This window comes from Artemia sp. Qi Xiang Cuo, chromosome 21 (assembly GCF_049724085.1).
Source record: "Artemia sp. Qi Xiang Cuo chromosome 21, ASM4972408v1, whole genome shotgun sequence".
In the NCBI taxonomy this organism is placed as follows: domain Eukaryota; kingdom Metazoa; phylum Arthropoda; class Branchiopoda; order Anostraca; family Artemiidae; genus Artemia; species Artemia sp. Qi Xiang Cuo.
Window position 1 is genome coordinate 8,920,234 of NC_142814.1, and position 22,288 is coordinate 8,942,521.

Genomic DNA, 22,288 nt, shown 5'->3' on the forward strand with positions numbered 1-22,288 from the left:
GTGAAATTTGCAGATTTTCTGGAGTAAAAGCGCTATACGTTAAAGGGAATGTCCCTAAATGTCCTTTTTAACTTAGAGGACTTTGGCTGTGAAACATACCCTAATGCGATTCACCGTCTCAATGATAAAGTGATGTCTTGTGTGCAATGTGCACCTGAAAAGATATCACATGTTGGCATGTGTGTTATATATTCTCTAATGCTAAATAAAACACAATCCAGTTTATCGGACCATTAAATGTGGATGAGCACCAATAAGTCCGATAAGGAGGAACAGAGTTAACAACCCCATGATATCTGATCTCTAAAGGTGAAGTGATAATTGCATGAACCATTATGTGGAAATAGTGGAAACAAGACATATTATTTATAATTTCTTATTTGAAAATAAAAAGTGTTTCGAAATAATTTTTAAAAATTATATAGAAAACGTTAATAGAGAGTTAAAAGCTAAAGGTATTATCAGAAAAGTTTCTGGCATATGTTGTGTTACTTGTAGCAAAAATAAACACAGTAGAATAGAATGTGTTGGCTAGAAATAAATTTAATCGGTAACCGATTTCGAACATATAATATACTTAAGATTTTATCTCACAAGGCTTATTATGCACATTGACCTTTTTGGTTAATTTGCCTTTTTACATCATTTACTTACATTGAATTTATGTAAATAACTTGAAAAAATCGTCAAGTTTTTTAATGATGATCTACTTTTTTGTGAAAACAAACAAAATCAGAAAAAATGTCAAATATTCCTTCATTTGCTACACACTGGGATTGGAGAGAGGTGGCCTTTGGAGGTTGAGGTCCATTGTGGTCAGAGTCATTGATGGTTCACACTCGTAATTCTCTCACTAATCCAATATTGTGTACTTGTGTATTATAACGACCACAGAGTTTCCCCCAAATCATCCTCTAAATTGTTTCAAACTGTTTCACCCGAGAAAATCTCTAAAATATCGATTAATTTTTTTCGCCCAAATAATCCCCTAAAAGTAATTTCTGAACGTTCCTTTGTTTCGGCATCCTTTTGCGATGTAAGAGAAACTTTATGGCCTAGAAATAGGTGTCATTGATCCTGTCCCGTTAGACACTCTTATCCAGCAATGATGTAAACTTCTGTTTGGTGTAATAGGCTTAGAAAAATCAAACAAGTTGACCAAAAAACAGAACAGAACTATGAAACTCCATCAAATCATATAACCAACAAACAGAACAAAACTATGAAAAAACATCAAACAAGTTGACCAACAAACAGAATCATGAAACAACAGAACTATGAAAAAACATCAAACAAGTTGACCAACAAACAGAATTATTAAACAACATCAAACAGGTCTAGAATGAGGTCTGGTCTTGTACCGTTTGACTCGATTATAGATGGCAGCAGAGGTTCCCCGTAGAAATGGTGATCCCCTCCCTACTCATGCCTCAAGTGGAAAAGTTGGGGCTATTGGGCTAGCAGAACTTTTAAGAGTGATGTTTAATGGGTCTTGTGAAAGCTATTGCTTATATCTACAGGCTTTTTATCAATTATACCATCCTTAAGTGCAATATAGCAATGAAACCAACACTTTTGGTCACATTTATTAAGTGGGAAAGCTCTGAAGCGCAAAACAGGTACTATTGTAATAGTTATGTTCCAAAACCCTGAACTGTAGGTTTACAAGAACCCCTCCCGTACACTCCCCCTCCCAGCCCCCCTTAGTAAGTTCCATAAATCGTCTGATAACCATTGAGCTACTACAACATTAGCAGGCTACCACAGCATCGTAGATAGATGTTTCATGGGTCAATTAAAATATATTGCTTATAATAATAATATTAATAATAACAATAATACTAATAATAATAATAATTTATTATAAGCCAAAAAAACAGGCCATACAGAACAGTATTCTTAATTACATTCCACAAGAAAAATAACATAAATATCAAGTTTCACTCATTGATGTCAATGCTTCATTTACATATTTACATAACTGTCTGATTGTCCTTTTTACAGTCGTTTTAAGGATCCCCGGGAACTCCAAGTTACCACCCTTGAAATAATTTCCCCTTAATAGAGAAAGTTGCTGTCACTCGGCGAGAATTTGGGCCACATCCTCAATACCTAGGTTACTTCTGGGGCAAGAGTAATTCGCATCTGAATCTGGGGCCGCCCTTTTTCTTTCAGATGCTCTTATTCTATTTTTTAGTGGCAGGCAATTCGCTCGGATCACAAACCAAGTCCTCAATGTCTTCCCCGGTAATCCTAGTTTAAAATAATATTCAAATCCAAATATCTCTTTTACTTGGGAATAAAACTTCAATGTTTCAGATGTTTTAACTGCCTGGGTCCATATTTGGACTTCTTGGCCTTTTATTCTTTCTATAATCATAGCCAAAAACGGCTCATCCTAATCTGAGGGTCCTAGCCCCTCATTCCAAATATAGGATAATCCTAATCCATCTAAAACATGTTTTATTTGATACGGCCACGATCTTTTACGTTTCGACCGTAGCATCTCCACATAAGCTGCTTATCCTCTGCCATACTTAGAACTTTTAGCCAGTACCGGATCATCTGTGCTAATCTACTCATTCTCAGCGAAAATTTTCCTAGGTCACCTTTTATTGCCAGTTTTATTTTTAAGCCGGATTAAATTTAGAATTAATTACAGTGGACAGTTTCGCAATAAGTGAATTAATTCACGTTTTGTGAAAAGAAAAAGGACTTATATTACGGTAGCAATCAACAGATCGTCCTATTATTTGTGTGGCGTTCGAATTACTTTGGATTAGCTGATTAAGGATGCCAGAGTACGGTGGTGAATAACAAAGCAGGTTCCGCGTACCACCGGGCCAGCCGTCAATTGCTGATTGCCACTGCTGCCGTGGGCCTGCCCACTGAAAGATAAGTTGATTTTTTTTTTTCTCTTTTTTTTTCTCGTAGTAGCGAAGAAATGTCAAAATTTCAACAGTTCCAGCTTGCGTTAGCGAATTTCAAAAGATTCCCGCTGTGGCCCGTAAGAATTATCCAAGTTTCAAAGGATAAAAAAGGAATATTCAACTACTTAGTTTTTGCGTATGGAGATCACACAGAGTCGCGCCTAACGGAGAATAGTCTCATCTCGTTTGAGGACAATTACCGCGAAGCATCTACAAAAACTGATAAAAATGTTGGAAGTGCGTTTAAAGAGGTTAACCAAAACCCGGACATTTATAAGACGGCTTCCAAAACTTTCGCATCGCTGAGAGCAGTTTCTTCTGGACCATCTACCGCGGATTTGCTAGTTAAAATAGTCGCAACTGAGGAAGAAATCGCTAAGACAAAAGAATCAATGATGAGCGCGATTACTAAGCAAGTTCAAGATAAATGCGGAAACGACCGAACTCTGAAAACTTCTGTTGAGACTATCGTGAGTGAAATATACTCGTCAGTGTCGCTTGAGTTTAATCCGAAGCTAGAGCAATTGTTGGTATCAGTAAAGAATATAAAAGGACTGATTGAAAATTTAGAGAACCGTATTGCAAAATTAGAATTGAAAATTGATTATTATGAGCAAGAAAAACAGCTTGGAACTCTAGTTTTTCACGGTATTAAGCAGCAGCCGGGTGTTGACTTGAAGTCGACCATTCTGAATATAGCCTCGCAAAAGCTGGGGCTTTCCGGTATCTCTGATTGTGATTTTGCTATGGTTTACAGGTCGAAATTGAATAATACAGGGTCGGCAAACGATAAAGTTGCACCAGTGTTCGTGAGATTTTCTACCTGTGAGACGGCCTGTAGAGTGTTTGCGATTAAACAAAATTGGCTGGTTCGAAAATCTTTTTGTCTGAGTCTCTAACCAAGCGCCGTCGCGATATCCTGAGTGCCGCGAGAGACAAGTTTGGCGTGAAAAATGTATGGTCAGATCGGGGCCAGGTTCTCGCAATGCTTCCGGGTGAGCGAGCTGCTCGTCGAATTAACTCGCTTTCAGATTGCGTTTAGTTTGTTGTTTATGAGTAGTTTGGTAGTGTTTATCTCGTCAAGATGTTCTATATTACTCTTTATTTATATTTTTATTTTGTTGTTTATTTTTTGATTTCTTATGAGTATAAATATCACCCCGTTTGAGCGCGGAAAAGGGATGAATTATAGGATTGTTTTTTGCGTAAGTTGATATGAGTAGTAGTTTAAGTGGAAGATTGAGTGATTTGCAAAATAATCCGTTTAATGTTGATGATTATTTGTTGACGGATATTGGAAATGATGGGTCGCAAATTAGTTTTCGTCCATCTCTTGATAGTAAATATCGTCAGTTATCAACTTTGGAGGAGTTAGGCCGGTCTGGATTTCGTGCATGTATATGGAATTGTCATTTAACGTCTTCTTACCATGAGATTTTTGATTTTATTTCCCGATCTAATAATTTACATATAATGGCATTATGTGAAACATTTTTGGGTCATGATACTGTTCTTTCGTCGTTTAATTTTACAGGTTATGAACTGATTGCTCGAAGTCGAACGTCAATGGGACGTGGAGGCCTGGCTTTCATTGTCTGACAGGATTTGAATTGGAAAATTAGAAAGGATTTGGACATTTGGAAGGAGGGTAAGATAGAAACCCTTGGTATAGAAACTCAGTTTGAAAATCGAGCTTGTATTTTTACTGTTGTATATAAGCCACCAAGTGCATCATTTGAAGAGTTTGCTGAAGGATTTGAATGTCTTGCTGCAAAGGTAAATAGATCTAGTCAAGAGTTTATATGTATGGGAGACTTTAATTTTGATTTGTTAAATGTACGTGGACCAAATTTGGAATTTTTGGGCCTGATGATGTCAAATGATTTATACCCGACCGTGAGCATTCCAACGAGAATCACGGATCATTCGGAAACGCTCATCGATAATGTGTTTGTGTCTTCAGCAATACTAAGTAAAGCGTACTGCTCTGTTGTTATAAGCCCAGCCTCCGACCATCTTCCGGTTGTATTGCATTTGAATTCTGAAGTGAAGAAACATAACAGAAAGAATAAAATACCAATGCGTGAACTGAAGCCAGTTAATCTGAAAAAACTTGAAGAACAAATTAGTGTTATTAACTGGGAAACAGTACTGAATGAAGATCATCCGTCGGAAGCATTTGAAAAGTTTAACCAAATAGTGTCGAATGTTTATGATAGGACGTGTCCGCTTAAAGAAACAAACCCCAGAAAGAATAAACCAAGAAAACCATGGTGTGATGATGAGCTGCTGAATCTGTTTAATATGAGAAATCAGGCGTGTGAGGAGCATCTGAATCATCCGCAGAATAATGAGCTCCATGTGATGTATAAAGAGCTAAGGAATAGGGCAAATGCCCTAAGAAGAAAAAAAAAGAAGGCATATTTTACAAATGTATTTGATGAAAGTAAAGGTAACCCCAAAGCAACATGGCAAGTTGTGAATGATCTTCTAAAAGGCCCTATGAAGCCATCGGAGCCAAAAATTGTGCTAAATAATAGGACCTTGGAAGAAACTGAGGATATCTGCAACGCATTTGGACAATATTTCTCTGAAATTGGCTGCAAGACTCAAGAAGAAGCAAGGAGCTCCCATGTTTTCGAATCAAGCAGTTTTGTGGATGAGCGAGGAAGAGGTTTCGAAATGCATTTCAAGCCTTGTACTGAAGAGGAGGTACGCAGAATTGTTAGCACGATTAAGTCAAACAGTGCAGGAGTTGATGGAATGAACCTCAGAACGCTCAAGTCGGTTCTGGTTTATTTGCTTCCTGTCCTTGTATAACTTATCAATATTTCTATGGAAAAGGGGATGTTTCCGAGTGCGCTTAAAATAGCTGAAGTTGTACCATTGCACAAAGGTGGAGTCAAAACTGATATATCTAATTAGAGACCAATATCAATTCTCCCGATTTATTCAAAAGTTTATGAAAAGATTGTTCATCACCGGCTTTACGAGTATCTGATGAAAATTGGTGTTTTACATGATGGTCAATTTGGCTTCCGGAAAGGACATTCGACAACGCAGGCAGTCCAGCATCTTCAGAAAAATATTAACTCAGCACTTGAGAATGGCGAGCAGTGCATAGGCGTTTTTATTGATTTTAGAAAAGCTTTCGACACTGTTGATTTCAAGATTTTATTGGAAAGGCTGTGTTATTTAGGCATAAAGGGTAGTGTTTTAAATTGGTTTGAATCGTATTTAAGTGAAAGGAAGCTACGAGTGACTTTGAGTAACAAATCTTCTCAGCCGTTTCCCATAAAGTGTGGTGTTCCGCAGGGCTCAGTTCTTGGTCCTCTCCTGTACCTGATATTTGTAGACACAATGAGATTCTACATTCCCGGAGCTTCAGTTACTTCGTTTGCTGACGACACGGCTTTAGTGATTGCAGCAAAGTCGCTGCAAGAGCTCTTGTTCAAGGCTAATAAGGCGCTGGATGGCCTACATGAATTTGTTTGTGCTAGCCTACTTAGCGTCAATGCATCAAAAACTAATTTTATGATGTTTACAAGGACTGGTTCTGCTCCCACTCTCCCTGGTGTCATTATTTACAATGGCCTACCGCTATCACAAGTCGAAGAGATCCGATATCTGGGATTCATCCTGGATCGAAACTTGAGTTGGAGAAAACACTGCGACATCAAAGCATGCAAGCTGGCGCGAGGCCTTGGAGTTCTGAACCGTTTTCAAAATTTTTTACCTTTAAAAATTCTGCTTTTATTGTATTTTTCCATAATAGCGCCTTATATAAATTATGGTTGTTTGATTTGGGCGAGTAATTTTAGTTACAATTTTAGAAGAGTTCAAGTTCTGCAGAATAAGGCTATAAGGTTGATTGGAAGGTATGATCGTGGTGTTTATAGCACTGAATCACTTTTTAGAAAGTTTAAAATTTTAAAGGTTGGTGAAATAAGGGATTATCAAATTGAAGTTTTTGTATTTCAGTGTCTGAATGGTCTTGCACCGGATTTTTTTTTGAATATTTTTAGGCCTAATTCGTTTTATCCCGCTTATTCGCCTAGGAGTGTGGATAGTCTTGCATCGGAGCCACGGAACACAACGAGAGCGAGTCATGTGACCAGAAACATGGGCCTTTCAGTTTGGAATTCGTTCCCAGATTCTGTTCGTCAAGCTGAAAGTTTGCCGTAACTTAAAAACCCGTATTGAAAATCATTTCTTTTAAGGAATTTGGTAGTTTTAATGGTTCGAGATAAGGGTTTTTTTTTTTTTTTTTTAGATATTTTATTTTTATTTATATTTTTTTTATATTTTGTGCCATTATATATTTATCATTATTTTATGTTATTATTATTGTTTTCCCCTTTTTTCATTTTAATTGGTTTGATGATTTGGCATGCATGATATCCAACCGGTCGCTTTTTCAAGCATCTTCTTGCTTTAGTGCGACTTGTTGTCACATTGAGTTGTTTTTTTGTTAATAAAAATGTATGAACCTGAACCTGAACCTGTTACTTGAAGACCAATTAATCTTTTAAAGTGTTGCAGCTGAATTGATTCCAATTGTGCTGCCGGATCATGTCCCCAGAGTTCAGCTCCGTAATGGATAGTAGGTATTGGCGAATAACTCGCTTTTATGGTTGTTAGGTAGTTGGTTTTAATTCTTTTAATTTTTGGCTTTTATTGATACATCGTTTCGTTTCGCGCTGAAGAAGAGAGGCGTTTGTCCTCTCGAAATATTCGCTTTGTTTTTTCAGTATCGTCATTTGGCCTATAAAAACCCCATTTTTGCTCGTTTTTCTTTCTTTATGTGATGTCAGGCCAATGTGGTTTAAGAAATTATCTGAAAGTGTTACTCCCAAATTTTCGCTCTCTTTTACTTTTTCACCTTTATAATAAAATTCTACTTTTTGAACATCATTATTCTCACGAATTCCTCTAAAAACCAGAATCCCAGTCTTTTTGATATTCAACACTAGTTACTTTCTATCTAAATATTCTTCTAATATACTCAATAAGATTTGGAGCTCCTCTGGTGACTTGCCTATCAACACCGCATCATCAGCAAAAATCAACAGAGATAAAGTCAGGTCCCCTAGTGACACCGAAGGGGCCCATACATTTTTAAAATGGTCAACAATATCATTTATATACAACGTGAACAACCTAGGGGAAATACTACTACCCTGTTTTACTCCTTTTCTAAGTTCAAACGGCGACGATAATCCCTTCCCTAAAACTTTAACTATACCAAATGTCTTTCTATGCATATCAGCTAATATCCTAGCGAAAAATCTTGGTAAGCCTACCTTTAACAGTTCTAAGCACAGGAAAATCCTATCAATACTGTCAAAGGTCTTTTCCAAATTTAAAAATGCAACGTACAACCTATTCTTCCCTTTTGCATATTTCTCTACAAGCGCCTGTAGGACTAAGACCCTATCAATAGCATTATATCCATCTGGAAATCCTGCCTGCTCCTCCTTCAAAATCCTATATTTTTCTAACCAATGAGCTAATCTAGCATCTAGTATTCTTTCTAATATTTTGCTAAGACTAGGTACTAAAGATATCAGTCGATAATTACTGTGATCCGCTGGGTCTCCCTTTTTGAATAGCGGCAAAATCAAGGATGTTTTCCACGGCGAGGGCCATTCTCCAGAAGCCAGAACTGAGTTGAAGATAGCCAGGAAGATGGGCATAAATAGAAGTTGGAATTATTTCAAGATCTTTGTTGGGACTCCATCGCTATCAGGTGCTGATCCACCTTCCATGGCGCTTATGCATTCTTCGATTTCTTCTTTCGATGCGGGTTTTATCAGATCATAATCGTGTTCTTTCAGTGGGAGGCTGATCTCATTCTCTGTATTCGATAATTCGTCACTGAACCAGCAGTCAAACGAATAGTCTTCCTGAACCACGTCGTTGTAGTATGTCGGCCATGTTTTCGGGTCCGGTACTTTTGGATGGGCTATGAAGGCCGCTATTTTTATCTTTCTCCAGAAAGACCGCATATCGCTCTTTTCATAAAACTGGATCAGCTCCCACTTACCTTTTTGAATAGCCAGCTTCTTCTTCTGTTTTAAAAGGCGTTTATACTCCCGGCGAACATTTTTAAACCTTGTTACTACTCTAAGCCTATTTTCCTCTTTTTCCTCTTCCCTGAAAATCTCCAATTCTTTAATTAATTCTAATTTTTTTATTCTGAATTCCTCATCAAAAAATTATATATCCTTACAACCTCCTTTATTTCCTAGAACTGGGCCTGCTATTTCATGTAAAAGCTCTGTGAACTCTTCTATCAATCTATCTTGGTTATTTATCTTCTCTAAATCACTTAGCCTTATAGCTACATCATCCTCTGAAAATGCTTCACTTAATTTAACTTTTTCCTCTGTAGACCATTCCCTAGGAATCTGACGTCTAACATTTTTATTATAAATACGACTTTCGCTTGAAATATCCCTCCTATGGGGAGCACTCCTTGATCTAATTTCTAAAAATACCGGTAGATGGTCCGATTCTACTAGCTTAAGTACATCCAAATTAAGGTAATTCGGATCCCAGCGAATATCCACCAAAACCTAATCAATTAAACTTGCTTTAGCCCCAGATATGCAGGTAAACTCACCCCGATTTTTATCCTTTCCAAATCTTCCATTTCCAATCATCAAACCCGATTCTGCGCAGTGTCAGCAACCTTCTTCCCCATTGATTTATTCTTCTTTTTTCATCCCTGCTAGCTCTGGGAATCCAGTAGACGGATGAGACTGCTGACGGATACCTGGAATTAACACATCTTTTAATTCAACTTCATCACTAGTATAGGCATTAAAATCACCCATTAATATCAATCTATCATTTACAAAATGAGCTCTTTTTTCATCTATTTCTTTTACCAACAAATTCCTTGGATTTTCATTTCGGTACGAGCTATTTTGAGGCGGAATATAAATCGATCCTATTATAATACACAGTCCATCCAAACATTATAATCTAATCCAAAAAACATTTTCTGATTTACTTTTCAGCTTTGTATAACTTTTGAAAGACTATTCTTTTATCAACACTACAAGGCCCCCAAAATAACGATTGTTCAAAGCTAACTCTCGCGATACACATTCCACATTAAAACCTCTTATTTTTGGAGTTTCACAAGGGCAATACCAGGTTTCTATTAATGCTACAAAGTAAAAATTTGACAACTCACTTTCCACAGAACTTAACTTATTTTTTATACCCTGTACATTCCAAGATACAAACTTCAGGGTTTGTGTATGGCCTTGCCGATCCTATTGGGCTCCGTAATCACTCGAGGGGAAAGCTAACCGGTAATAATCGTCTCTCCTAGGCCTATTAATACCCCTGTACTGCCAAGGCTGATTTTTCTGTAGCTGCCTGAACGGGCGTGTGTTTTGTCTGTAAATTGGTGGCCGATACCCTTCAGTAACCCGGCTTGTCAATGGCTTTTCATTTCTTTGCCGTACATTTCTAGCGGTACATTTCTATTGCTTATATTTACTAGTTTTTTACAAATTCTACCATCTATTAGATTTCAGAGATTTCAATGTTCAACTAGTTTCTTGGGAGAATTGGCAATGAACTCTTTGTCATGGTTGAAGCAGTAGTTGAATCCTAGCAAAGAGCGAACCCCGGCCCATAGTAACTAAAAGTTAAAAAACGTTAAAAGATCTTTTTTTTTTCTTTTTTCAGGCCTTGTGAGTTACCAGCACATCATAAAGAGATGCTTAAGGGCTCATTCAAAAGCTATTTCTTATATGTACGGGATTTTTAGAAATTCCGCCATCGGCAAGTGCCGATGGCGGCACTTTTTTTTATATTATTTCTTAAGGGGTAGGCTAGCAGGCTACCAGAACGTCATAGATATATTTTTAATAGCTCATATAAAAGATATTGCTCATATCTACATCCTTCCTATAAATTCCAGCATCTACAAGTTTCAAATGGCACTCAAAACGATACTTTTGGTTCTAAGTGTCAAGTAGAAAAGCTGGGGCTAGTGGGCTACCAGAACTTTTTAGAGTGATGTTTAGGTGGCTCATTTGAAAAATTTTGCTCAGATCTACGTACTTTTTATCAATTCTACCATCGTAAGTGAGATATAGCACTGTAAACAATACTTTTGGTGCCACTTCTTAAGTGGAAAATCTTGGAAGTATAAAACGGTATTATTTTAATGTGGCAACTTTTACCACAGCAACCAATATTTCGAACCCAAGTCTTAGAATTGGTCTCAATCAGGAGCTCTTATCACTGTCTAAATTCACAAAGTGTAAAGATTTTCAAACGAGGTCTTTATTCTACAAAGTTCAGGAAAGGTCTGACCATTTCATACGAACAAAAATTCATTCAAAACAAAACTAGCTTATATCTCGGCTCTCCGCCAAAACAGGTAATTAGCCTTTTTCAATTCACACACACTTACGAACTACAATCTCAGAAAATAAATATCACGATGTGAAAATAAGAAAAGAAAAATGATAAACTATCACATCCCTTCCTCCTTAGGCATGGTTTCATGAGTTCTCCCTTCGAGGCCTCACTTATGACCACAAAAGAAGAAGGGCCACTTTGACCACTATTCACAAAAGAGGCGCCACTTTGGCTTTACCCTATGACACACGTGTGACTACAGACTGACCCCGTCTCAACTGGACTGCCTGAAAATGGTTACAATTCTTTCTGTATTTGATATCTGTAAATAACCCAGGCCAAAAGTATTCCGGCAAAATACGATCAGCCACCTCCTTGTCGGACCTGTGAAAACCATTTTGTCTGATGTGCCACTCCATGATTAGGCACTCACAGAAAAATTCCAGGGGCACGATGATTTGGGGAAGTTGATCGTTGAAGAACCTTCCTTGCTCATCCCATTCGTATTTCGCGTCACTTGGATCCTTCATTTCAAACGCCACCAGTTGTACGTAATACTGTAGTGCGCGATCTGCTACTTGCAACCGGCTTACCTCGCCGTTGGTGAATCCATACAGGTGCTCCGGCAGATCTATATCCTCTGCGATGACGATTCGTTCTGGATCCTGCAACGAAAAATTTATGTACAGTATATACAAAACGAGGAGGGGTCGCCTATTCCTGATATCTTGACAGGGCGTCAGCATTAGCGCTCGCAACCCCTTGACGGCTACTAATGGTGAAATCATATGCTTGTAGGGCCAAAATCCACCGAACTAATTTCTCTTTCTGATTCGATATCACATGAAGCCACCGTAACGGATCATTGTCAGCTTCGATGAAGAAATGCCAACCCGTCAGGAAGTAGTGGAACTTGGATATTGCCCATTTTATTGCTATCGCCTCCTTCTCAATCGTGGAGTATCGGATCTCAGCAGGTTTCGGTTTCCTGCTAGTGAAGCCAATAGGATGTTCATCCCCGTCAGTCCGCTGGGTCAAGACTGCCCCCAGTCCTTTACCAATAGTGTCTGTTTGTAGTATGAACGGTTCCTTATAGTTCGGATTTGTCAAAACCGAAGCTGAAAACAACGCCTCCCTCAGAGACTCAAATATCAGTTCTGCATTGGGGGTTCAGTCGCCTTCTTATGGGGACTTATTAGTTGTCATCTGGCTGATTGATTCGGCAATAGCTGCGAATCTTTGAATAAAGCAACCATATTATCAAACTATTCCCATAAATGCTCAAAAATCCTTTTTCTAAAGGAACCTTCGATAACTGACAATCCCCTCTGCCTTGTTGGTTGTTGTCTTAGTAAATCCCCCTCCTACTGTGTGTCCCAAAAACTCCGCTTCTGTATCCCCAAACCTGCACTTCCTTGGATTGACTGTCAGTCCTGCTGACTGCAATCTCTGTGACACCATTTCGATATGTCGCAGGTTGTCCTGGAAAGTGTCACTGAAGATCACAATATCTTTGATGTAGCAGCGACAGAATTTTAAATCTCTGAGAACCCGATCCATGAGCTTTTGGAATCTTCTACTTGCTCCTTGAATACCGAATGGCATTACGAGAAGTTCATATAGACCATTTGGCGTCACAAATGTTGTCTTGTGTATGCTATTAGGGTGCATTTTTATCTGCCAATATCCTTTAGTTAAATCTAACTTGCTGATGGATTTAGCCGTTCCCATTCCCTCAAGGATCTCATCCGTGCGAGGTAATGGGTAACAATTCGGCCTGGAAATTGTATTTAGTTCCCAATAGTCGGCACAAAACCGCACCGTCCCATCTTTCTTTGGTACTAGTACTATCGGTGACGCAGAATCACTCTCCAACGGTCGTATAATTCCTTCTTGCAGCATCTTAGCTTCTCCGGTTTCTACCAGGTGCCGTTTCGCTTCTGGAACTCGATAAGGTTTTTTCTGCACCGGTGGGTTACTGCCTCTATCGATCTCATGCATCACGAGATCGGTTTTCCCAGGTCTGTCCGAAAGGGTCGTTCTGTATCTTCTCAAGATTTTAGCTAAATCCTTTCTATGACCATGACTCAAAATTCCATTTATGGATGTCTGGAGGGCTTCTTGAAGTCTCCGTAATTTCCTGGACCCTTGTAGTCCGTCATCTCTTCCAGACTTATGTCCGCATAGTTGTCTGTTTGAATAAATGAGATTTCGTTCGGATGTGCCCTGTGGTAATTTCTAATAAGATTTACGTGGAGAAGCCTTGACTTGATTTTCCGCTCTGGAAATTTCCCTAAGTAATCGACACATTCTGATCATTTTAGGGTCTTTTACGGGTCCTGCCGTTGTACCTCAAATTTGCGTTCTCGACATGGTAAGAGCACCAGCGTTTCCTCTTCCGCTTCAAATTCTCTGGGTTTCCGGTTGTGATCATACCAGGTGTTCTGTCGTTCTTAACTTGCCAATAAGTTTTGATGTGCGGTCTCGGTCTATTTTCTAAGTCGTTCTCGCATATTAACCAGGTAACTGACTACTAAATTACACACACGTTTCTTCTTCTCCCCCCACTCCTCTCGCAGCACATCTAATTGTTCTCTGAAGTGATGCCCATAATTTAGCTTGACGTGTAAGAAATCCGTCGAAGCCTGTTTAGTCTACCTTTGGGCAAGCAAAAGATATGGACGACACTTATCCGACTTCTTTAGGTAATCTCTGACGAATTTTCTTAGCATCTGCACTAAGTCCCATTTAAGCTCTCAACCAATCCAACCGTCTCCGGATGGTAGACACTGGTACGAAATGGTTTACTGCCAAGGGCCAAGTATAGCCTCTGCATCGCTTGGAAGATGAGGTTACTTCAATTGTTGGTTAGAATCACTAGAGATATCCTCAACCAAGAGAAAAACTTGATCAATTTATCAGATATCTTCCATGAGTGAGTCGAGCGAAGCGGTATAGCCTTTGGATATCTGGTTGCATTGTCGCTTACCACTAGGATCCACTTGAAACCGGTTTTTCTACGCTTTAAAGGTCCCACCAGGTCCATTCCTATGTTATGGAAAGGAGTTTCAATAATCGGGAAGGGTTTTAATGGCCCATTCTCAATCTGGCGTTTTCTGGATGTCATCGGGCGACCATGAGATAGTTGGCAATCTTTTGCGATGTCCAGATAAATATTTGGCCGTAAGAATCTTTCTAGAATCATGTCGGTAATTCGTTGCATGCCCATATGCCTTCTCCTAAATGAAATATGGGTTTATTTTAGTATGTTTGTTCTGTAGAGTAAAGAAACTATTAATTGCCACTTCTGCTCATCCCGGTCTTTATCTTTGACTACTCGGTTAAGGATCTCATTCCCTACAAAGAAATCTTTTGTCTCTGTAGGTTCGGCCTTAGCCCGCACCCAGAATTCTTGCAAGGTCTCATCCAACCTCTGTAACTGAGCAAAACTTTTCCCTTTCTGTCCATATTTCATGGGAGCCTCCTCTTCTCTGACTTGCCCTGAGAAGCGGCCTTCTTTTCTCTACGCTTCTGCCCCCGACTCTTCCGTGCTTTTTCTCCTCCAGAAAAAATCGAGTCGTTGAAGTCAAACTGTCGTGCCTCCGAAATATCCGTTTGTAACTCACCCAGCTTACTTGCTCTGGTCCTCGTTGTCACAAACACACAACTTGCTCTCAGCCCACTTGATTAGAAAAATTCGGCTACAAGTTCAGATACTTCGGGGCTTATTGAGCGAACTCTTAAAGATGTAGCAGTAACAAAAGAAAATATCAAACAGGCTGTTGCGCAGAAAGTTAACGAAGTACTTAAAATTCACCCCTCGGCCGCACCATCCGCTGCTGAACTTAAAAAGAATTGGCGTAGTTCACGAGGCGATAATATTTGAATTTACTCCGATATTTGACAGGACTGAAAATACCTGAAAATGTGTCAAAATAAACTAGAATTACTTGAAAATTGAGTTGCTAGAGTTAAAGTCAAGCTTGATGATGCTAACCAAGAGTTGAGACTGGATACACTACTGTTCAATGGTGTCAAGCAACCCACCCGTGTTGAAGTAAAAGAGGCAACAATGAATATTATACGTAATAAAATGGCTTTCTCAGGTCTTGCTGATAGCAATGTTATATCTGTGCATAGGTTTCAGCTAAACTCTGATAATAGCCGCTCTGATAAAATTGCTCCAGTCTTAGTGCAGTTCAAACACCGCTACACAGCTTTGAAAGTTTTTGCTTGCAAAAAAAAACTTGTGAACACGAAGATTTTTGTGGCTGAGAACCTAACAAAGAAAAAAAGAGAATTGTTGAATGCTGCAAGGGAGAAATACGGCAATAAGTTATTGGGGTCAAACCAAGGTCGGATCTATGTCCGTCCGGAGAATCCAACTTCTGCTCGTAGACTTTCGTCTCAAAATGGCATATTCGATCGTGATTGAGTGTCCTGTTTTTTTTTTTTTTTTTTTTTTTTTTTTTTTTTTTTTTTTAATTTTGAGTCTGTCTATGTGTTTATTTATTCTTATTATTGTTATTCAATTATTCCTATTTACTTTTTTTTAGTTTATGTATGCGTTTTATACCTAATAAAGAAAATAAGATCGTGGCTTTTTATTTTACTTTTTTATTATGGTTGGTCTACTCCCAATACCTCGGTTAGAGTTGCTTGAAAAAAATTCACTCTCGGTTGATGATGTTTTATCACATCAGATAGGCCTTCATTTTCAAGATCGAGTTGACGAATGCCCAAAGCCACTCCGTCCTAGCCGCTACGTTCGTTTTGAAGAGTTTGGTCAAATTAAAAAAGAGACTGCTCAATGGGATTGCCACATAACGTCGGCTTTTGAAGAAATAGTTCAGTTTTTAACGAATATTGATAGTGTGATTGATGTTTCTGGAATTTGTGAATCATTCTTGAGTATGTATAGTCTTCTCTCTTCCTACTCTTTTCCAGGTTATCAACTGATATCAAAGTCGCGGCAGTCAATGGGGCGCGGGGGACTTGCATTTTTGGTAAGAGAGGGATTGAATTTTAAGGAAAGGGAGGACCTTTATTTATGGAATGAAAGGTAAGATAGAAATTTTTCTATTAAGATTGCAATAAAAAAAGGTAAAAAGTTAATAGTTTGCCTGGTTTACAGATCCCCTAGTGCTCATCTGGAGGAATTTTTTCAGGAGTTTGATCAGTTTTTAAGTAGGGTTCAGTCTAGTCGATCGGAGTGCGTTATTCTGGGTGATTTTAACTTTGATTTATTGAATTTAAATGGTTATAATTTAGAATTTTTAAATCTTGCATTATCTCATGATTTGTACCCAGTGAATCTGATTCCTTCCCGTATCACTGCTCAGTCGGCAACATTAATTGATAACATTTTTTTTTTTCAAATCAATTGAGGCAAGCATTCTGTGATGTTCTCCTTCAACCTGCTTCTGACCACCTCCCAATTGTTTTTATGATAAATAGTATTAAAACTTCGGCTAAAAACCTAAGTAAGAGAGTTTATAGAGATATGAGAGATAATAACTTGAGAAAGCTGAAAGAGCAAGTTAGTACTACAGCATGGGATGAAGTTAGGGAAGAGCAAAATGCAATTACAGCGTTCGACAGGCTTATGAATATTCTCTTGCCGGTATATGAGGCGTCTTGTCCTCTGAGGAAAATGAGGAAAAAGAAAAATGAGCCAAGAAAGCCATGGGTGACCACAGAATTGCTTGAAATGATGGAAATGCGAAACCAGCCTTTTGAAAAACATTACAGAGCCCGGAAAATGTGAGTTTATTAGAAAAATTTAAGCGAGTGAGAAACAAAGTTAACCATAAGCGTCGCAGTGAGAAAAAAACATATTATGCTTCTGATTTTGATGGTAAAAGTGGTGATGCAAAAGAAACCTGGCGACTAATAAATGAGGTTTTAAAATTAAAGACTAATGATAATGATGGAGTAAAGAGCATGTTGGTGAATGGAAGTGAAATCACTGATAAACAGGAAATGACAGATGAATTCGGAAAATATTTCATGAACATAGGCGCAAGTATTGAGGAAGAAGTAGCTAAAAAGTTTGGAAGACATCTGGAAAATTCCTTTATTGATAATCGAGGCGAAGAACGCAGTTTTTCGTTCGAGAAGTGCACAGCAAAGGAGATCGAGAGCACAGTAAAAGGACTGATGTCCAACTCGGCCGGAATAGATGGGCTTAATCTTAGAGCTGTAAATGCTGTACTAGTTTATATATTACCTTGACTAATTCAGTTGGTAAATCTATCAATCCAGACCGGTGAATTCCCTAGTGATCTCAAACTGGCAAAGGTAATACCATTGTATAAATGAGGCAACAAACAAGAACTATCGAATTGGCGACCGATTTCGTTATTGCCTATTTTTTTTCTAAAATCTATGAAAAGATAATTCACAAGAGATTTTATGAATATTTGGATGAACTAGGAGTATTGTGTGACGGCCAATTCGGATTCCGCAGTAAACATTCTACTAGCCATGCTGTTTACCATCTTCTGGATGTAGTCAATGGAGCTCTAGAAAAAGGTTTCATTTCTTTAACGATCTTTGTCGACTTCAAAAAAGCCTTCGACATTGTGGATTTTGAGTTGTTGCTTTGTCGCCTATCTAGTCTGGGGATAAAAGATATTTGCTTGGATTGGCTTAAATCATATTTGTATGGAAGGTCAACTAAAGTAATGTTAGGTGACATCGTTAGCGGAGTCTATCCTGTAAAATGTGGAGTTCCACAGGGCTCAGTCCTGGGTCCGTTACTCTTTCTCGTATGCGTCGATACTCTGAGGTTCTACATGCCTGAAGCAACTGTTACAGCATTTGCAGATGATACTGCTTTGATGATTTTTGTACGGTCACCGGAAGAACTAGTGGATAAAGCAAACCGAACGCTGGAAAACCTTTTGGTGCTTACCTCCTTGAGTTACCTTGCTGTTAATACTTCTAAGACAAATTACACGTTTTTTAGTAGGATAGGAGAAATTGCAAATAGTACTTCTATTTTAATTGAAAGTATGTCGCTTTCACAGGTTTTCGAAAATAAATATTTAGAGTTGTTGTCGATCACGATTTTAGTAACAAGAAACACATAAACATGATTTCGTCTAAACTTGCACGCGTTCTTGGAGTGATGCGGCGTTTGAAACACGTGTTACCTTTAACTGTTTTAAGAAATGTATATCATACTATTTTTCATCCTTTTATTGTTTATGGTTGCTGTATTTATGCATCTAATTTTTCTTGGAATATTAAAAGACTGCAGATTCTTCAGAATAAGGCGCTTCGAGTACTGGGTGAGTTTGTTCAGGATGAACACACGCGTGAATGTTTTATGAGTTGTAGAATTTTAAATGTTCATCAGATCAGGGACCATCGGGCGGGAGTGTTTACTTACCAAGTGCTTAATAGATTATCTCCTGAGATTTTTTTAAGTTTAATTCTGATTATCATCATCATAGGACTAGAGGTCATGGAAGCTTAGTCTGAGAAGTAAGGAGTACGAGTCGATCTAGTTTTGTTATTAGAAATTATGCAGTTAATTTGTGGAATGGTTTCCCGGAGAGCATTAGGGAGTCAGAAAACCAGTTTCATTTTAAAATTAGATTAAAAAAGTTTTTATTTTATTGGGTGAGAATTAAATATTTTTGATTGTTGTTTGTTATTTTTATTTTTTTCTTCTTTTTTTCGATTCGGGAGAGTTAAATAGTATTGAAAGGGAAGAAAAGAGTAGGAAGAGTGAATGAGTTTGGTTTATGATGAAAGATTGTTTGACGCTGCTCAAGCCACAATAGTGGCTTAATAAAACGTCACACGTTCTTACCATTTCTACGTTTGTTGATAATGTTATTTAAAAATGTGGTAAGTGCCAGTTAAGTATGATGTAATTATTAGTTGAAAATAGAAGTCATCTCATCTCAAATATCACATATATACAAACATTCTGTGTGCCAGGGCCCGAGCGAAACTTGACTCTTGCACATCGGAATATATATTTAATGTATTATATTGACTTATTTTCTGATTGCAGAATGAATTCAGGGCATCCCGTAGAACATACTCTATCTGGTGTGGCTAAATTAATAGAAGACATTGAACGACTTAAGGACGATAGAGACACGGCTGATGTTGTTTTTTTAATTGGGAAAGACGAAAAACAGTTTTTTGCTCATAGGACAATTCTTACGGCCAGGTAATTTCTGGTTTTATATTTTTCCCAGTTGCTTAAATTTATGAATGATGTCAAGGCAAACGATATATTGAACCTCTTGCCCCCCTCAGGCCAAGGCAGCTTCACAGGCCCTTCTTTTGCCATATTCTATCCAGAACATTGTTTTTAATATCTCCGTGAAGATATTAAAATATATAAATCTATTTATGTACACACACACATATATATATATATATATATATATATATATATATATATATATATATATATATATATATATATATATATATATATATATATATATATATATATATATATATATATATATATATATATATATACTATATATATATATATATATATATATATATATATATATATATATATATATATATATATATATATATATATATATCATATATATATATATATATATATATATATATATATATATATATATATATATATATATATATATATATATATATATATATATATATATATATATATATATATATATATATATATATATATATATATATATATATATATATATATATATATATATATATATATATATATATAATACTACTACTACTAAGAACTCACCGCAGCACCAAGTCGCCTGAGGTCATTACAGCTACGCACGCTCCTCCTCTATCCCAATCTATTCAAAGCCTCCCTTTTTACACCCGCCCACGAAGTTCCCATTTCCTTTAAATCTTTCTTCATGAAGTCCTCCCACCCCAGTTGAGGATGCCCAGCTTTCCGTTTAGCGCTAGGCGGTTGGCCGAAAAGAAAAACCTTCGGCGATCTGTTATCCTTCATCTGCACAACGTGCCATAGCCATCTGAACCTTTCTTTCATTATAGTCCTAGAGAGCAGTATCGAATCAAATTTTTCGTGAAACATATTGTTTAAAATACGGTCAGTCAGCCGGGTACCCAGAACAATCCTTAAGCAATTTCTCTGGAAAACATCTAGTATATCTTCATCCGCTTTTCTGAGGGCCCATGCTTCAGAGCCATATTTGACCATTGTCATCAGGTTCAGGTTCAGGTTCTTTTATTTATAAACTAAATACAACTACAATATGGGTATGCCCGGCTGAGAGTCTAGCTAATATTACCAGACAACCAATAAAAAATAAAAACAACAAAAACATAATATATAACTGCATTTTTACATAATCACACTCTTTTGTAAATAGATGAAAAAGAAAGAAAAATGTATGACTTACCAAGTATCACCCAATGCCAGCAGCCAAATGGAGAACAAACTAAAACAAAACACCAAAAATTGAGAAGTGAAGCCGTGGGGAAACCCTACTAAGAGAATGAGCCAGCGGGAAGACCATAACTGAATTAAAAAAATTAAATAAAATGAAATTAAATAAAATGATCAAAGGGTTAGTAAAAGATTTTTTAAATGACCCCTCAGTGTATCAACAGAAAGACTAATATTAAGATCCAACGCATGCACATTCCAAAGTTTGGTTATGCAGTGCCTGAGTGAGAACCTAGATCTCTCAGTGCAAGCTCAGGGTTCAACATACTTAGAAGATCCCCTCGTTCCATAATCGTGCTCAAATTGGTTAAATAGATCCATAGCATAGAAAATTTTTGATAGAATTTTAGCAAAATACTTAACACAAAACATCAATCCATGAAAAGATAATAATAATTCCACTGGTAATATATTAAGGAAAGACAATATACTTTTATTTGGCGATTTTGATTTTAGGGATATTGGGGAGGGAATGAAAGTTTTCAGAATACGCAGTGCTTTATTTTGCTGCCTTTGAAGTGGTTTTATATGAGTTTTAAATGTATTCAGAAAAATCAGGGGACAATAACTTAGGTAAGAATTGACTAGGGCAAAATATACCGATCTCATCGCATGAAAAGGTAGAATAAATTTCAAATGCCGCAATATTCCAACATTCCTTCCCAACTTCATTCGCAATTTAGCAATGTGTTCCTTCCAACTCATATTCTGATCAACTAGCACACACCTAAATATCTCATAGTAGATAAACGCTCTAAATAAGTATATTCATCAATGGTAGTCTACTAAGTTCAGGTAATGACTGGTCAGTACGAGAGAAAATCATGAACTTGGTTTTTGGCATATTAACAGGTAATTTATTTGCACTAAACCAAGTTTCTATCCTCTCGAAAGCTGCCAACAAATTCTTCTTAAGCGACCTTTCATCAGTACCACTCACTGTGCAGGCCGTGTCATCAGCAAATATGATATTTAGCCCGAGATCATCCAGGGCCCTGTTGATGTCGTTAACATAAATAAGAAAGAGTAGAGGTCCAAGTATGGACCCTTGAGGAACACCGACTTGACCAGTGATACCAAGTAGTGAAGAGGTAGCATTTCCACAATCCACAAACTGACTGCGCTCAGTTAAATATGAGTCAATTAGAGAATTTGTAGGTCCACGTATACCATAATTTTCTAGTTTACGAAGCAAAATTGTGTGACAAATAGTATCAAACGCTTTTTTTATATCTATAAATATAGTAGCTGGAATTTCTTTTTTATCCAAAGTGTCGTGTATAAACTGTGTGAGTGTCAGAATCGCATGTTCAGAGCTATGACCCTTCCTAAACCCAAACTGAAGGTCATTAAAACATCCTCTCTTATCAAAAAACTTCAATATGCAGTTGTAAAGACATCGTTCAATTACTTTTGTAAATGAAGAATGAATTGAGATTGCCCTGTATTTTGTTGGATCTTTCACATCATCACCTTTATGCAGGGCTAACACACGTGCAGACTTTAAGCAAGC

The 22,288-nt window shown here is 37.5% G+C and overlaps 1 protein-coding gene across 1 annotated transcript in view; it reads left to right on the forward strand.

Moving 5' to 3' along the window:
- The window catches only part of LOC148939212 (BTB/POZ domain-containing protein 19-like), a 183,175-nt gene that overhangs the window by 109,960 nt on the left and 50,927 nt on the right, over window positions 1–22,288 (forward strand). Inside the window, exon 3 of the mRNA XM_089106812.1 lies at window positions 19,348–19,509. Within this exon, the coding sequence (XP_088962938.1) occupies window positions 19,349–19,509 (161 nt within the window). The 5' untranslated portion in view covers window position 19,348. The remainder of the gene's footprint in view (window positions 1–19,347; window positions 19,510–22,288) is intronic.